The sequence below is a fragment of the Amblyomma mixtum genome, chromosome 1 (genome assembly GCF_055824585.1).
Source record: "Amblyomma mixtum isolate Tamu chromosome 1, ASM5582458v1, whole genome shotgun sequence".
NCBI lineage: Eukaryota > Metazoa > Arthropoda > Arachnida > Ixodida > Ixodidae > Amblyomma > Amblyomma mixtum.
The window spans coordinates 84,489,797-84,506,699 of NC_143012.1; the positions used below are offsets into that span (position 1 = coordinate 84,489,797).

Sequence of the window (16,903 nt, forward strand, 5' to 3'; positions counted from 1 at the left end):
CAACGCGAGCTACAGGACATGCGCTAAAGGTGTGGATAGAATGTAAGAAACGTATTTTGGAAGAATCGAACAAAAAATCTAGTCTTTCTTGCTTTGTTTCAACTGGAAACGCATGGTCAGCCATCTTGTTTTGGGCAACATTGTTATGCGGGAAAGCGCACTTGCGGAATTTTGAATATCCCCTATTGCATTTGAGTCCTTTCCAGACAGGCAGAAACAGGGGGGGAGACTTCCTTTGCTGCTGTCTTGAAGCTGATAAGGTTTTTTGAGGCCAGAAAGTTAAGAACCACCAGTTTAGGTAGCCAAAATCAGGAGTCCTGGGGGTCAGGCCCGTCTCAGACTCGACCTTGTCTCTCTCGCAGCTGGCCGGCGTGCTCGGCTCACTAGCCAGATGCCGACAGGGGGTGAGAACTCGGCGCTGCTCCAGCTGGTGAAGGCGGAGAAGGCAGCCCAGGCCCGAGAGGAGCGGCTGAAGCAGCGTGAGGAGCGGCGCGTCGAGAAGGAGGTGGCCCAGCAAGCAGCCATCGACTGGGAGAACGCCACCTTTGGGTCGGGACTGGCCGAATTAGCCCAACGCTGGGAGGTGAGTGTGGCCCAAGTTGAAAGGGAAGCGTCACCCGGTGCTGTGCACCACCGGAGGTCAACAGAGCAGCCTGCAGGCCTTCGTAGCATGCATGCAAGAGCTTGTAATGTAGTCGGGCTGCACCCTTGCCCTCCGATATGATACTGTCATGATTACTGTGCTTGCAGGGATCTATCAAGGCAAAAACTTCAACACACAAAAATTTTGTTGCACCCTTTTAACCGGTGTGCACAAGTCGGATGGTTCATGTTAGCCATATTCACTTTGTGTTGTCTTGGTGAGGATCTATTCAGATGCCCCTGAACAATGCAGCTTATCAGAGAGTGTGATTCGAGAGAGTTTGTTTTGAAAGGAGTGCTTCATGTTAAAATCCCCAAACTGCAGAGGCCTAAGCCTAATGAGACTTGCAGATTAGGAGAGCGTCTGCCTGTAGTCCCGACTTCATTATTCCACTGTCACACTGGCAGTTTTGATCCCATCGGAGCTCAGTACCGATCTGAAATTTTGTGCACGCTCGGTTTACAATTCTGGTGTACATTCCCACTCGGTCCCGATCGACAGGTTGGCATGCCACATGCAAGGTGGCGCTGTAATGCGTTGGTGGAAAAGTTTTGTAACCAAGTAGAAATTTTCTGCAAGAGAGCAGCTTGGTTGTGCGTAAGCTTTTATTAAATGTTTCTCGAGCACAAGGGTTGCAACGGCAGGTCCTCGGTCTATATCGAAGGTATCGACCGGACTTTGAGAATAGTGTTTAGGGAACCTGCCTGGTTTCAAGCGGGATTGTGCTCAGTTGTGATTGAAGTTGGCCTTGCGTGGCACGAGTCATGGAAAGCATTGGATTAGGGTGCGACAGGCCCACTGGCGAGAAGTTGCGATTGGACTTCGAGAATAGTGTGCAGAGAATCAGCTTGGTTTCAAGTGGGATTGAGTTCAGTTGTGGTTGGAGTTGGCCTTGTGTGGCACCACCAAATCTGCATCGAGTTCAGTCTCGGTTGGCGTGCGATCAATCAGGATCAGGAAGGCCTTTGTGAGAGTAGTGTTATTTGCAAGTCAGGGAAAGCATTGGATTAGGGTGCGACAGGCCCACTGGCGAGAAGTTGCGATTGGACTTCGAGAATAGTGTGCAGAGAATCAGCTTGGTTTCAAGTGGGATTGAGTTCAGTTGTGGTTGGAGTTGGCCTTGTGTGACACCACCAAATCTGCGTAGAGTTCAATCTCAGTTGACGTGCGATCAATCAGGATCAGGAAGGCCTTTGTGAGAGTAGTATTATTTGCAAGTCGGGGAAAGCATTGGATTAGGGTGCGACAGGCCCACTGGCGAGAAGTTGCGATTGGACTTCGAGAATAGCATTTAGAGAACCAGCTTGGTTTCAAGTGGGATTGAGTTCAGCTGCGATTGAAGTTGGTCTTGTGTGGCACCACCAAATCTGCATCGAGTTCAATCTCAGTTGACGTGCGATCAACCAGGATCAGGAAGGCCTTTGTGAGAGTAGTGTTATTTGCAAGTCGGGGAAAGCATTGGATCAGGGTGTGACATGCCCACTGGCGAGGAGTTGCAATTGGACTTCGAGAATAGCGTTTAGAGAACCAGCTTGGTTTCAAGCGGGATTGAGCTCAGTTGTGATTGAGGTGGCCTTGTGCGGCACCGCCGGATCTGCATTGAGTTTGATCTCAGTTGATGCGATCAGGGTCAAGAGTGCCTTTGTGAGAGCAGTGTTATTTGCGAGTCGTGGGAAGCATTCGATCAGGGTGTGACCGGCCCACTGGCGAGAAGTTAGCCCAGCGGGTGCTGAGCGACAGGGGGTGTGCGTGTGCAGGTGTTGCAGGTGTGCCAGTTCCTGCGGCTGTCCCAGGAGCCCCTGCAGCTGCCCGACATCTCGGTGGCCGAGGTGGAGCGGTCGCTGCTCATGCCCGACAAGAGCTCGCTGCTGGCGCTGCTCATGACCTGCCTGCTGGTGGCGCCCCAGCAGAGGCCCAAAACGCTGCTGCAGCACCCGATGCCATACCGGGTGTGGAACGACCGGCTGCGCAGCCGCCTCCAGAACTGGTACCGCACCTTCCTGGGCAGCCAGCGCAGCCCCCTCAAGGTGTTCGAGGCCCATGGCCTGGAGGAGCCATTCTTCGCCATCATGGGGGACACGGACCCCATGGAGAGCACCGACTACCACCAGCTGAGCCTGCTCCAGAGGCTGTGGCTGCTCAAGGGACTCTGCGACCACAAGCTGGTGGGTGTCTTCTGGTGCGGGAGCTGTTCGGGTGGGGGGGGGGGGGGGCATCTTTTTTTTTTTTTATTCGAGATGTTTGCCATTAGGCATAATGTAAAATGGAAAGAAAGTTATAAGAAGGAGTGTAAACAAGCCTCGCTTGAAAAGTGCCAAAGTTCACGATAAAGTGATTATCATGAGTCCACTTGCGATAGTCGCCTGCAACGTCCCATTCCAGGCCTACCTTCTTTAGGAAGCGTCGTCTCACGGAAGCTGTAGCCGGGCAAGTCCACAGCAAGTGTTTTTCGTCCCACTGGTCTGGCGCAGCACCACAATGAGGACACTTGTCAGTCACTTCGAAACGTTTGTCACGCCACCGATGACGCACAGAAGGAGTCAGAGCCGCTCCTGCCCGAATCCGCCGCACAGATACCTCCTCCTCCCGAGTGAGACTCCGGGGGAGAGGGTGCGAACACGGAGGAATTAGAACGCGTGTTCGCTGACACAAAGCCTGTTTCTCGGAAACATGGGACAGGAACAGATCTGGGGGAAGGTGGCAGGATGTCTGATGTGTCAAGGTGTGTCATTTCATCCACATGAATATTACCGTATTTACTCGCATAATAGGCGCACTTTTTTTCCAGAAAATCCGGCTCAAAGTTCGGGGTGCGCCTATTACGCGGGGTAAAATTTCCGGAAATTTTTCGACTCGCAAAATTGAACACACCGCGTAAACGCACTCATGTACGGGCCGCTCCCCGTTTTCCCGAAGAAAATATAAAAAAAAAAGATCCGTGTAAGGGCCACACTGAAACCACAACCCACGCGGGAATAGCTTTCGGAATGCACGCGCCGAGGCCTCTGCGATCGGCTCCGGCTGTGCGCAACGAGCGCTTGATCGCGGAGGCCACACACACGCACAGGAGCTTCCAGACGCACCCACGGAGGGCGCCCGAGGCCAAGTTCATCATCATCATCAACTTCTTCCTCCGCCGCAAGCTTTTGCTATCCATATCGCCATCAGCATCTCCAGCTCCAGTTTTTTTTTGTTGTTGTTGCTGTCAAGTGCAGGGATCTGCTGTAGCGCGTTAGTTCATCGTAGTTTGTGGCTTTGCCTCCGCGCGTTGCTGTTTTAGCTCGACGGGCAAGCACCTTAACAGCTGCATGGCTGGGAGTTTGCTCTCGAACACGGCAAGCGTGCGGCAGGTCGGAAATTCGACGTGGCCGAGAAGTGCGGCAGTTGCGACTGCGGCGTGCCTAAATTTTCGTACACGACTCCAAGCGCCGAGGTTTTCGTGGGCCTAAGTCGGGAATGTTTCCGGCTGGAGATGAAGCTTTCCAAACAGACGTTTAAAGTGAGCATCCCTGAAAACTGTGTGCGGCTGTTCTACGCGATATCGTTGTACGTGCTGTGGGTCCGCAGCAGCTGCGACGGCAGCAGCGCTAGTGAGGACGAGTAGTCAGTTCAGCAAAAACTTTGTTAAAGTAAAGATTGGGGGGCGGGGGTGGCGAGGCGTCGGCTTGCAATCGTGTAAATACAGTATTGATCACAGTGCCAAGTTCGGGGTGCGCCTATTATGCGAGTAAGTACGGTATGGGGATCCTGGGCATGGCCGCGAATCCAGTGTATTCGCACAGGGCAGGGGTATTTTGTGTAAAGTTGGTGAATGGATGGCTAAAGCACTCGCCGCTTCTTCCATGTGTTGTACTACTGACACAGCTGAGTCAGCTTAGGATGACTGAGAACCGTGAATTCTAGCAACAGTCTCTAAAAAAGGGAGAGAAAGTCTTGGGACACGAAGTGCAGCATGGCATAGTGTGCTTGGCTTCCGCAGTCATTCTTTACAACACGTCTTAACCCGGTACCGTCTTAGTCTCTTCAAAGAATGCTACAGGACCATGCGCACAATGAAAACGGCGGTTAATTGTTTCAGTGCCGAGAGTCCAGGCCCGTCAGGAGGCGGCATCACTTAAAAGCATTGATTCTGACTTCCGAAAGCAGCAGTCATTTTTTGAGCTAATGGTATCGGCGTCAGTATACTAAGAAATGAAACAAAGTGTCTTCCTCGATGCCAGCATACCAGAAACAGGTCGTGTTATATGAGCACCTTGAGCATTTCCTCCACACGCTGAGCAGGAGGGGGAGGTGAACAACATGGGCGTGAGTGTGCCACGAGCAGCAACCTTTTCATTCACCCCTTAACCAGTGAGAATACAGTAAAACCCTGATAATTCGAACTCGGGCGCTTTTATACATTGGTTCAGCAGGGCATGTCGTGATGCCGCAAGAAAGTGCGAATAATCAATCAGGTCTGGAAGAACAGAAAGCCAGGCAAGTTGGTTACGATCCATTATATAGCAGCACACAGGACAAGGCACAAAATAAAGAAAAGACGACACGAGCACTGACTTTCAACTGAAAAGTCAACGCTCGTGTTATCTTTTCTCCGTTTTGTGCCTTTGTCTTCTGCGCTGTTGTATGATGGTAAGTCTGGAAAATTGGAGGTTTGAATCTTCTGTCGGGAGTTGTGATGTAACAGCTTTTTTTTTTCACATAAACAGGATGCACAAAGGTAACAACGCTTACACACCTATGTAACAAACCACAATTTCGCCGCCAGTTGTGCAGAGTTTGCTGCTACTTGTGACTGCAATATCCAGTCTTTAAGCCTTCCAAATTGAAAAGGTGGGGTGCTTGTTATACTATACAGATTTCAGTGGAAAGGTCGGCGTCATGGCAAGATGCGCCGTGCTTTGCAGTGTCTGCAGTCATCTGTGCCCTATTGTGCCAATGGGTCATTGAAGCTCGGTGGTCACCTCTCAGTGGACATTGGGCTCAATACCTCCAAGTTTTCTGTTTGCAAGGAAGCTTGATGGGTTGGCAGGCCATGAAATCTTTGACAGCAAGGATGGAGCTTGGGAAAACGGGAGTGGTAGTGTTGATTGAATGGTCATAGATTGAGCATCGCAGCGAGTGCTTTAAAATAACCTCTTTATGCTGAGAACAAAGTGATCATTGTTTACTTTCTGCAGGTAAGTATGGGGGTGGCTTGGCGGGAGGTGACTTTCTCCTATCATGAGGAGTTTTAAGTTACGGATGCAGTATGTGCATTGGGATGGGCAGTATGTGATGAAATGTGGTGTACACTTCAAATGGCATCCGCACTGTATGCCACCTGTGATGCACGTGTTGTCCACTGTGCCCTGATAGGAAAGTCCAAATGTTGCAGGGCCAGCACCGACGTGTCCAGGAGTGGATGGCGGAGCAGGACGCCGACAGCCTGCGCGAAGCTTGTTTGGGCGAGGACCGCCTCGGCCGCCGCTACCTGCACTTCCCATGCCTTGGTGAGCCCCGGCTGTACCGCACGGCTGCTGCACCACCTCCTCCACCCGAGGAGGAAGAGACCAGGGAACCCACGCCCCCACCGCCACCACCCAAGTCCACACACAAGGTAACCAACATGTCACTGAGTTCAGCACTATAGCCAAACGGGCGAGTTGGTGGTACATATTGAATGCCAACAGCGCAAACGACGCAGACAAAGTAGAAGAGAACACAGGACAAGCGCTGACTCACAACTGAAATTTTATTCAAGGAAAGTAGTACATTTTATAGAAAAAGTGGCCAACTTATCAGCTAGTAAACACAACCCATATTTCTACGTGGCATCAAGGTATGCAACCTGGAAGCTAACATCTGGAATCTAACAAATCTAATAATCTAGTTGACCATGTTCGAGACTGCCAATCTTGTTTTCCTTCATTGCCTTACTGTGATATCCTCTACAAACACCCGTCCCGATTAACACGTGAGATTATGGAAGCATATCACATGAGGAAAAAAACAAGGTTGTGCGTCAGTAAGCCATCTATTTCATTATATGACAGTGAGGTTGCATACCTTGATGCCACGTAGAAACATGGGTTGTGTTTACTAGCTGATAAGTTGGCCACTTTTTCTATAAAATGTACTACTTTCCTTGAATAAAATTTCAGTTGTGAGTCAGCGCTTGTCCTGTGTTTTTTTCTACTTTGTCTGCGTCGTTTGCGCTGTTGGCATTCAATGTCACTAAGAAGCTTCACAACCCACTCCCAAGCTTTGGCAAAGTTGAAAGGGTTTAAATATCACTACAGTGACTGCTGTCGGTGCCATAGCTGTCATTTAATGCAATGTCCGCATCTGCTGGAAACTGCGGCATCATAGCCTGGCTACGCCCAACGTTTATAGATACTTTTTTAGTTCCTTAACTCCTCGCAGTGCCCGTAGGGAGCAGGCGGCCTGTCGCCGTCCCCACCACCACGGCGCTGCAATCGCAGGTTGAGCCAGAAGAGCGAGAGTCGTCTACTAGCGTGCAGCGTTTTGCACAAGCACTCGCATTCGAATCATTGCTGCGCGACTGCTGTTTTTGTTTCCGGCTCTTGCCCGGAGGTATTTCATAACATATGTGCGCTTAGCGCGTTTGCGAACTTAAGAGCGGTATTCTGAGCCGTGTCACAAGCGGCCGTTTCGTATGGGCAATGACGAAATGCATGCTTCGATTCTGCGTCTCGTGAGATGAACCTAACCTTGCTACTTCAATAGATTCGTATTATCCGCTGAACCAGTTTTTCGCGACTGGCTGTTGTGTCTCGCATTTCGCGCAAAATTACTTTTACGTTTTATTACAGCAATACTGGTGCAAATAAAACCCGCCGCTGTCTCGGTGGCTATGGCCCGCACCTTCTTTCCCGAAATCCGCGAGTTCGATACCGGTGTAGGCGAAATGCAAGAGTAATTCAAGGCCCTTGGCATTTAAATAGAAAAAAATTATTCACAAACCCACTAAACATTGTTGTTGACAGATTTGCTGTCAACTAATTTGTCAGACAAGCTTCGCCTACTTTCGCTCTTTTTGAGCTCTAACGGCGCTACTATTCTCCAACCATTTTGCTCGCGCAAAGAACAGCATGCGCGTCACTAAATAAAAGTAAATTAATTGAGCTGTGTATAAACCTCAGCATGCTCTGGTAAACCAACACCATTCGTGCCTTTTTTTACAAGAGAATCCAGCACGTTCCAAAACAGGTCGCCGAACAACTCGCCCTTTCAAGCCTGTTTTATAGCACCCTCTACCGCGCTTACACAGGCAAAGGGTACGCGAGACTGCCACTAACATACTCGCGCTCAATAATGAGCATTTAGCCTCACACGGCAGAGAATCCTGCCTGCCAAGTGCGTCACATTGCGTCACAGAGTTCACATTGCGCTTTATTTTTCATTTTGAAAGCCACATAGCCTGCCAAATAGTACAAGGCTGTTTCTTCTGGTGATGGAACACTGTATCTGTGGTCGTTGGAGGCATCGGAGAGGTCCCTGAAAGGTATCGCCATCAGCTCCTGCCAGATCTGTTCTTTCTAGCCTTTTTCTGGATGAGGGCGTCGCGACGCTTTTCTCCGAGGCTCTCGAAGGCACTAAATAAGACACGATCAGTTCCCGTCTCACAGTTCCATTTCACAGCTACTTCAACAGGTGTGTAAAAGAAAGCAGCCTAGAATGATAGGATGGAAGAATGAATGATAAGATGAAGAAAGAATGATAAGATGGAAGACTCCATCTGAAGCTGCAAAAAAATATTGTAAAATAGAGCAAATAAACGTTTTCCACCACCACCTAAATAATTGGCTGAACTTTGTCACTGTAGGGTGGTCTTCGCCACCTCCTAATTGGGTTCACTAGGCCAAAAAATCTCTGAATTAAAAAAACACATTATATATGAGCATTTCTAGGCTTTTTCAACGTGCCAGTCTAATTACCTCAAGCGGGTCTTGGTTTAACTTCGCTGTGAGAATATAGCTGACGCCCTTGCTGTGTAGGAAGTCTGTAATGGACAGCACTGACATCACTGTCACCCGCAGGGACTCAACGGTTTGATTTGATGCAATGAGTTTGATATTTCCTCTTGCTTCTGTACGGATGGCGTTTCTCCGGGTCGCTCTTGTACCCGCTGGTACAGCCGGGCACGAAGCAAGTTGGCATTGTCGCGCTCGAAAGCTGCTTCACGGCATGCAGCGTTTATTGTTCTGAGTGCACGATGGGGACCATGTGTTCGCAGAGCGCACAGGAACACAAGCGGACAAAAAAAGGCAACGACAAACCCGCGCACACGGGCTAAGCAGTAACTGCAGCCTGCAGGAGAGGAGCCGCGCGCGCCGGCGACCGCGCAAACCTCGACTGCAGCGCCCTCTCACCGCCCGGGTACAAGCAGCGCCCGCTTTCAGGGGAGGAGTTATGGAACTAAAAAAGTATCTATAAACGTTGGCTACGCCCACTGTAGGGGAAAGGCCTCTCCCATGTCTCCCTGTCCTTTGCCAGTTGCGGCCACCGTATCCCGCAAACTTCTGAATCTCATCCGCCCACCTAACTTTCTGCCGCCCCCTGCTACACTTGCCTTCTCTTGGAATCCGCTCCGTTACCCTTAAGGACCAGCGGTTATCCTGCCTTCGCATTACATGCCCTGCCCAAGCCCGTTTCTTCCTCTTGATTTTGATTAGGATGCCATTAACCTGCGTTTGTTCCCTCACCCACTCTGCCCGCTTCCAATCTCTTAACGTTACACCTATCATTTTTGTTTCCATAGCTCTCATAGCCACGTGATAATGCCATTGATACACACTGGATCTCTTGACTGTTTTAGGTTTTGCACTGACACATTGTTTGCACCTGGCATTGGCTGCGTTCAGATGCTTGGTGAACGTGACAGTCATTTATGTGGCTATTGTGCAACAACCCCAGAACTGTTGCTTACCTTATGCTGTAGCCTTACTTTTTGTAGGGGGCTGCAATTTTTTTGTGTGTGTTTATGGTGACCTTGCGGCAGTGAGCTGAACACAGTGGAATTTTAATGGCACTTGTTTATGCTGTAAGCGCCTCTTGGAATGAATGAGCTTTAGATGTCATTTTGTTGCGGAAGCAGCACTACCGGAGTCGCGGAGCCATTTCGCGGAGCTGACGAAAGGCCAAGTTGCGCATGCGCGAGGAGCGGGTGACCACTGGAGCAATAGGCCGCCGGTGTTTATTGGGTTCACTGGTGTTGGCGACGTTGTAGACTCCATCGGTTTTGAGGAAAGGAAAGGCACATAGCTGGCTCCCTGGGTCAGTGGACACCTCAGTCGCGCTTTGAGATATGTGAGGGTAGTGACAAGAGAACTGTACGCTGCATGCATTGACAATATTGTGACAGAAATGCAGCACTGGAACAATAGGCCGCTGGCGTTCATTGGGTATATTGGCGTTGGCATTGCCAATGTTTTAGACATCGTTGATATCAAGGAAAGGAAAGGCACATAACTGGCTCTCTGGGTCAGTGGACACCTCAGTCACTCTTTGAGGTATGTGAGGGTAGTGACAAGAGAACTGTACGCTGCATGCATTGACAATATTGTGACAGAAACGCAGCACTGGAACAATAGGCCGCTGGCGTTCATTGGGTATATTGGCGTTGGCATTGCCAATGTTTTAGACATCGTTGATATCAAGGAAAGGAAAGGCACATAACTGGCTCTCTGGGTCAGTGGACACCTCAGTCACCCTTTGAGGTATGTGAGGGTAGTGACAGAACTGTACACTGCATGTATTGACAGCGTTGAGACAGAAACGCAGCACTGGAGCAACAGGCTGCTTGTGGTCATTGGGTGTATTGGCATCGGCATTGACAATGTTGTAGACTTTGTTGATATCAAGGAAAGGAAAGGCGCATACAGTCGACGACCGAAAATTCGGACGCCTGATTTTTCGGACATGCTTGATTATTCGGACTTTTTCGTGGCACCGCGACATGGCCCATAGAGTCAATGTGTAAGAGCGCTTGAAATTTCGGACGCACTGCAACTGACCACTCAATTTTTCGGACCTCGTTCGCACTCGCCGCCAGTACCCAAGCCGCCATATAAAGTGTACAGTGGAACCTCATTAATTCAGACTGCAGGAGATATCGAAAACTTGATCAAACAAAACGAAATTCAAACTTAAAGGGAGCCTCTTGCGACGCTGAAATTCTGCGCGAGTCGGCACATTGCGCTCGCATGTTTTCGAATTCGTACTGTCCTTGAATGTCTTCCGGCGCACGAACTTGAACCGTAGTCTGAGTTCACGGAACTCATCTGTGCCGAGTCTTTAGTCCCGAACACGGAACGCTAATACGATCGCGGAGCGCTTGATCGCGGAGGCTACGCGCACGCCGTGGCCTCCGCGATCGAAGCGCGCTTCAGGCGCGCCGCCGGATCATATCGCGGCCGCGATCTGCTTCGGCGCTGCGCCGTTCGCGGAGGCCACGCGCGTGCACGGGAGCTTCCAAGTGCTGTCTATGGATGGCGCCGTGATCATTATCAACTTTTTTCTCTGTCGCGATTTTCCGCTGTTCACATAGGCATCAGTATCGCCAGCTCCAGCCTTTCGTGGCGTATTAGCATGCGTGTTAGCGCGTTCGCCGTGATAGTGGCTTTCGCGTGCTGCCGCCGAGCTTCACAGTTTTAGCGATGGGCAAGCACCTTAAGCTACACGGCTGGGAGTTAGCTCTCGAACGCGGTCGGTAAGCGTGCGGCGGGCGGGAAATTCGACGTGGCCGAGAAGTGCGTCCGATGATGGTGCAACCAAAAGAGAAACACAAGCTGCAAAAAGCGCGCTTTCCGAGGCGAGCCGTGCGAGTTTCCTGAACTGGAAGAAGAGCTGCTCCTCTACGTGATGGAATTTCGGAACAACGGCTACGCGTTGACAGCGGACATGCTACGCGGCTTCTTTTGGCATGAGCGTGCACCAGAGCGCAGCACCAGCTCAGGAGTCTAAATACTCCGCGAGTGACAATTGAACGTAGAATAAATGTCGCTCATTCCCTGGTTGGTGTGTTTTCATTAAAAAAAAAATTTTTTTTCGCACATCGTGTGTATGGGCCACACCCCGAAAATTGGCCCTCGAATCTGGAAAAAAAAAGTGCGGCCCTTATACGCGTTTATACAGTATTTCGCGCTGCGAAATATAGTCATGAGGAGCTTTAGAACGTGCACAATACAATTGGCCGCTTTCTCCGGCATAGTGGTATAAGTTCGTGATATTTTCGGTGAAATTTGATTTTCCCGACTGCCCGATTTTTCGGTCGTTTTCGCGGTCCCTAGAGAGTCTGAAAAATCGGTCGTCGACTGTAACTGGCTCCCTGGGTCCAGTGGACACCTCAGTCGCTTTGAGATATGTGGGGGTAGTAACTGCCAGCGATTTTTTTTTTTTCACGGGGTACAAGGTGGCAAAAACAATGTCACTTGAAAACTGTCCGCTTCATTGTTTTGAGTTTTCTAGTCGCTCGCATTCCACTTGCTCTCCAATGCACTGAATGTTGCTGGAATGTCCACTCTCCGTTTGTCTTTTGCCTGTGCAAGAGTGCCTGATGTGTGGCTTACCTGTTTGCAGTCCAAGAAGAAAGGCCGACAGCTCCGGAGTAGTTCCAGGAAATCTTCACGACACCGAAAGGTGGGTGTGTCTTGTCCATTCTAGCTGTAATGTGCAAGAGATATGTTTAGATGCTCAGCCACGTTCAAAAAAGAAACAATCACTAGTGAAGTCTTCAGGGATAATGTATTTTTGTGTGCTGATATTATGTCATTTAATTTCACTTAAAGCGAGGCCTTTTGTACTCGTGTTATATGTCATGTAATTTCGTCGCCGAGAGCTTTAAACAAATTTTGCTTCAGGGATCTTGCTGAAGTGCATGATGCCATTGGTTTGCCTTGGCATCGAGGAATGCAATAAGGATAACATTATCATTTTATCATAGCAGGTGAGTTATATAGGGTTTTGAAGTTGCCACTTAAGAAATGGGAAGAAAAGTTTGTACTACTGTTTCTGGGGTGGCAACTTCGAAACCCTGTAACTCAAGTTCTTTGACAGACATGTTGATAATTTTAACTTATCGCATTACTTGATGTCACGAAAAAGCAATAGCATGCATTTTAGCAAGTTCGTGGTGGCAAAATTTCCTAAAAGCTCCTGGTAAAAAGTTACATAACATATTATACATGAGTGCACCGCGATGATTTCTTCAGTACCCGTTAATATCATTAAATAGATTCATCATGCTTTCCAGAGGCCAGAGCAAAAAGAATTATTGAAATCGGAGCATGCAAACGAAAGTTATTCCACTCTGAAAATTCGAAATGAAATGCTCAGACGAAAACGCATTTCACTCACCCATTTCACTCACCCAGTACCGAGATTGGGCGCTACCAATCAGAGCCGCGCCTAGCGCACACGCAGCGGAAGCGTGCATGCAGTTGTTGCTTTGTCGGGGCTGTAGACAGCCGCGCATTTTGACGGCGTCTTCCCCCCGTGTACGCGACGCCGTTCTCAGGGCAGGGGGACTAACGACAAAGGAAGCTCCCCGAAGTTTTTTTTAGTCGGACTGGAAGGCTGTCAGCGGTAGCCCCGCTCCCCCCCAAACTCGACTCCCGTCTCCTGTCCGGCCTTTCTCTTCACAATTTCGGGCAAGGTGTGTCGACTGGCTTTTTTTTCGCTGCCGTCTTGGTGTGGTCACGGCCGGTCTCGACGCGCGCGCTTTCTGGTCTGAGCCAACGTTTTTTGAACAGCGCTGGCCGCCACGAAGGTTTGAAGCGGAATGGAAAGTGTCGCCCCTAGCTGAATTCTTGTTAGTTTTCGTTCGCTTTCCCTGCTTCTTTCCAGTTTTTTGTGGCATGCGAAAAGCTTTCAGTACTCAGACACATAATATTTTGGATCAATTTCGTAAGTATAAAGGAACAATATGCAAACTGGACGCCCAACCAATGAGAAAGGCAGCGCCCTATCTGGATGCCACCTCATTTCCGCTGCCGCAAATGGCCGCCGCGTTGCGACACCATCGGCTCGAAACAGGCATTTCTAGCGAAGATTAAAATATCAAATATTATTATTTAGGCGATCTCATTGCGCGTTCAGGACTCACAATATCCCTTACTCTGCATACAAATAATAAAGAACCCATGCATTATGTACGTCGCAGGGTACCTTTAAGACCAGCGTCCCTTCTTAAGGTTTCAAGGTTTGGTTTATGGTTTATGGGGGCTTACCTTCCAAAGCAACTCAGGCTATGAGGGATGCCCTAGTGAAGGGCTCTGAAAATTTCGACCCCCTGGGATTCTTAAACATGCACTGAAATCGCACAATACACGGGCCTCTAGAATTTCGCCTCCATCGATATTCGGCCGCCGCGGCCGGGATCGAACCCGCGTCTTTCGGGTCAGCAGCCGAGCGCCATAACCACTGAGCCACTGCAGTGGCATTAAGGTTTTGAGGGCTCAGAAGCTCTTTTGAGCATTATTTTGCCAGCAGCAGACTGGTAAGCCAGTGCTTGGTGTATTGCAGGCCAAGGCTTCTTCTGCGGAAGCAGTGAAAGAGGAAGCCGAGGATGAGGAAGAGAAAAAGGAGGAGAAGGCAGTTAAGGAGGAGCCTGCCGTAAAGGAGGAGCCTGCCGTAAAAGAGGAGCCTGCCGAGGTGGAACCGGCTGCTCCCATGGAGGTCTCTCCCGAGGAGAAAGGGGAAGAGAAAGAGGAGAAGCCCAAGGAAGGAGAAGAGAAGACACTTCCCGAATTCGAGACCCTGGCAACTACCGTGGCTGACCTGCGTACACTCATTGCTACCCTGGAGGAGAGCACAACGGACAAGGCGGCTGGCGATACAAAGGTAACGCTAAGCTGGTGATACCACCCTGGGTTTTACTCGTGAAGCGCGTTGAGCGCTTCTTCTTGTCTTCTCAGCCCTGGGAACTGGTTCCCGAGTACGTGCGAAGAGCGTGCGTGGCTGTGAATGCCCGTGAACTTCTGCTGCCGCAGTTCACGCTCGGCGGCAAAAGTTCATGGCTGTGCCGTCTTTGCTAAAAGTGTCCGAGCAGCCACGACGGCAGCGGTAGTGAGCTTGCAGCCGAGAGATGGCGCTGCTATCTTCAGCGATAGCTGTTGCTGCCAGGCGGCGAGTGTAAACTGGGTGTAAACTGGGGGCCATCCATTTCCACTATTGGGCCGGTTACCTGTGCTCCTTGGGATGTGCAGCGAGCAGTTTTGCGCCTTTGGAGTGTGTCATACTGAGCAAGGGTGCAGGCTTGCGTCAGCCAGTTTGCACTCGCAGCCAGGAAGGAGCGGCCAGTGTTCATATGAAGATATCAGTGCTGTTGCTTGCCTCCAAGTCTGCTCCGACTGCCGTCGCGGCTGCTCGGTTACTTTTGGTAAAGACTATATGTGCTCGGGAATGGATAACTAAAGCGCTGCCTTGCGACGTGGTCATCTCTTGTTGTACAGTCGATGCCGTATGTATCGAACTCGAAGAGGATCGCGAAATAGTTCGATATGCGAGTAATTTCGTGGATAAAAAATGGCAGTAGTTAAGCTTTTCCGTAACCTGAAAGCAAGAATATTAGGTGTGTTTGAATACAGAAACTTTCTATTACGTATCAGATAATAGAAGGAAAAATGCCTTCGAATTTAGGTTCCATGGGTTTCGTAAAAAGAGTCATCAAACCTCCTGTGAAGCACTACCCACCCTTTCCTTCGCTGAATCTTCACAACCGACAAACGAGATGGTGCCACCGGTGCAATCGCTGAGAGAGCGGCTTGTTCTGTTTCGTCATCGCCGCAGACAATGCAAATATCCGATTTCTTCTGATCGATTCAGGCAAGTACCCCAAACAAAAGTAGCGTAAAACAATTCTGCTGACCAAATCCCATTTCTGTGCGAAATTTGAGCTCGAACAATTCGCTATTTAGCTGAGAGAAGCATTCTACGGCACGCATTTAATCGTGCAACACGCTGTAGAAGCCACAGCAGGTGGTACTTTGGAACTGGAACTACCCACTGCCTATCGTAAGCATTCTGATCCTGTTACCAGTGTACTATAAATAGATTAATCTCTCATCGATCTCTCATTTGGCTTCTGCCATCCCTTAGGCAGCGAAGGTCGCTGCTTGACTTCAGTCTGTTAGGTTGGCCTCACTTCATGATGTCTCATAGCTGGAGGCTGCCCTCAAGCACACTCACCTCATCACTCTATTCATAGCGGTAATGCTGCCATCAGGTGGCCAAGGACTGACATCGCCACTTGACTTCAAGTCAGTTAGGTTGTCATCACTCTATTTCTTAGCGGTAACACTGCCATCAGGCGGCCAAGGACTGGCAGCCCACCTCTCAGCGTGCAAAGTGATCATACGAGTACAGTTATGAGAAGAAATGCAACCTAGAGTAGCACGATGTGCCATTTGATATGTAACTGCAAAAACAGTGTTTATTGCGCCATGCATGGCTGTGGGAGATGGAACAAGTGCGTGGCACAAGCTCACACGATCCTGCTTGGGAACAGGATTGGGCCTTTCTCCCCCTCTCGTCTCTTCCTTTTTGTCTGTGGTATGTGAAGCTTCTGTAGAAGCTAAAGTAGCAAGAGCTTTGGAGGAGAAAGGCTGCCTTTGTATTTCTTTGCCGTATGCTTCATCTCTCTTCCCCGACGGTCTCCTTGGCAGCGAGGCAAAGCGGCGGAACTGGCGGTGGACCCGGAGCAGTCGCTTCTGGACCAGCTGCGAGCGCTGCTCGCCGAGTGGGAGCCCCAGGAGGCGCGTTTCCTGCAGACCGATGCGGCTCTGCGCACCCGGCTACACCGCGAGTGGCACCAGCCAGACTCCGCTGATGGCGAGGTTGGTAACATACACATTTGTTTGTTTATTTACTTATTTATTTATGTATTTGTCTATTTACTTATTTATTTACATGCCCTGCCCAAGCCCATTCCTTCGTCTAGTCGAAATCAAGAGGAAGAAATGGGCTTGGGCAGGGCATGTAATGTGAAGGCAAGACAACCAACTGTCCTTAAAGGTGCACTAAAGAGGATTGTGAGCCTTTTTATCGCGGGAGCTCGATCAGTACACTCCAAGCGTTCTTGGAAACTGCGAATTATTGTCTTGTGCGATTGATTTCCCTATTAAAAGTAGATTAAACGTCGAGCTGCCACCCCTTTTTTTGAATTGACCTCCTAGAGTAGGACGAGTCAACCAACACGTGGAGGAGTGCCTTTCAGCCAGTCACGTGACGGCTTGCCGCTCTGGCATCGGCGGAGTGGTA

The 16,903-nt window shown here is 49.8% G+C and overlaps 1 protein-coding gene across 4 annotated transcripts in view; it reads left to right on the top strand.

The window, feature by feature from the left end:
• Positions 1-16,903, top strand: part of LOC149367049 (uncharacterized) — a 35,077-nt gene that overhangs the window by 12,536 nt on the left and 5,638 nt on the right. For all 4 annotated transcript variants that reach the window (XM_089553793.1, XM_089553799.1, XM_089553807.1 and 1 more), the window contains exons 3-8: positions 363-583; positions 2,401-2,808; positions 6,018-6,239; positions 12,224-12,283; positions 14,168-14,485; positions 16,309-16,479. In XM_089553793.1, the coding sequence (XP_089409919.1) occupies positions 363-583; positions 2,401-2,808; positions 6,018-6,239; positions 12,224-12,283; positions 14,168-14,485; positions 16,309-16,479 (1,400 nt within the window). The remainder of the gene's footprint in view (positions 1-362; positions 584-2,400; positions 2,809-6,017; positions 6,240-12,223; positions 12,284-14,167; positions 14,486-16,308; positions 16,480-16,903) is intronic.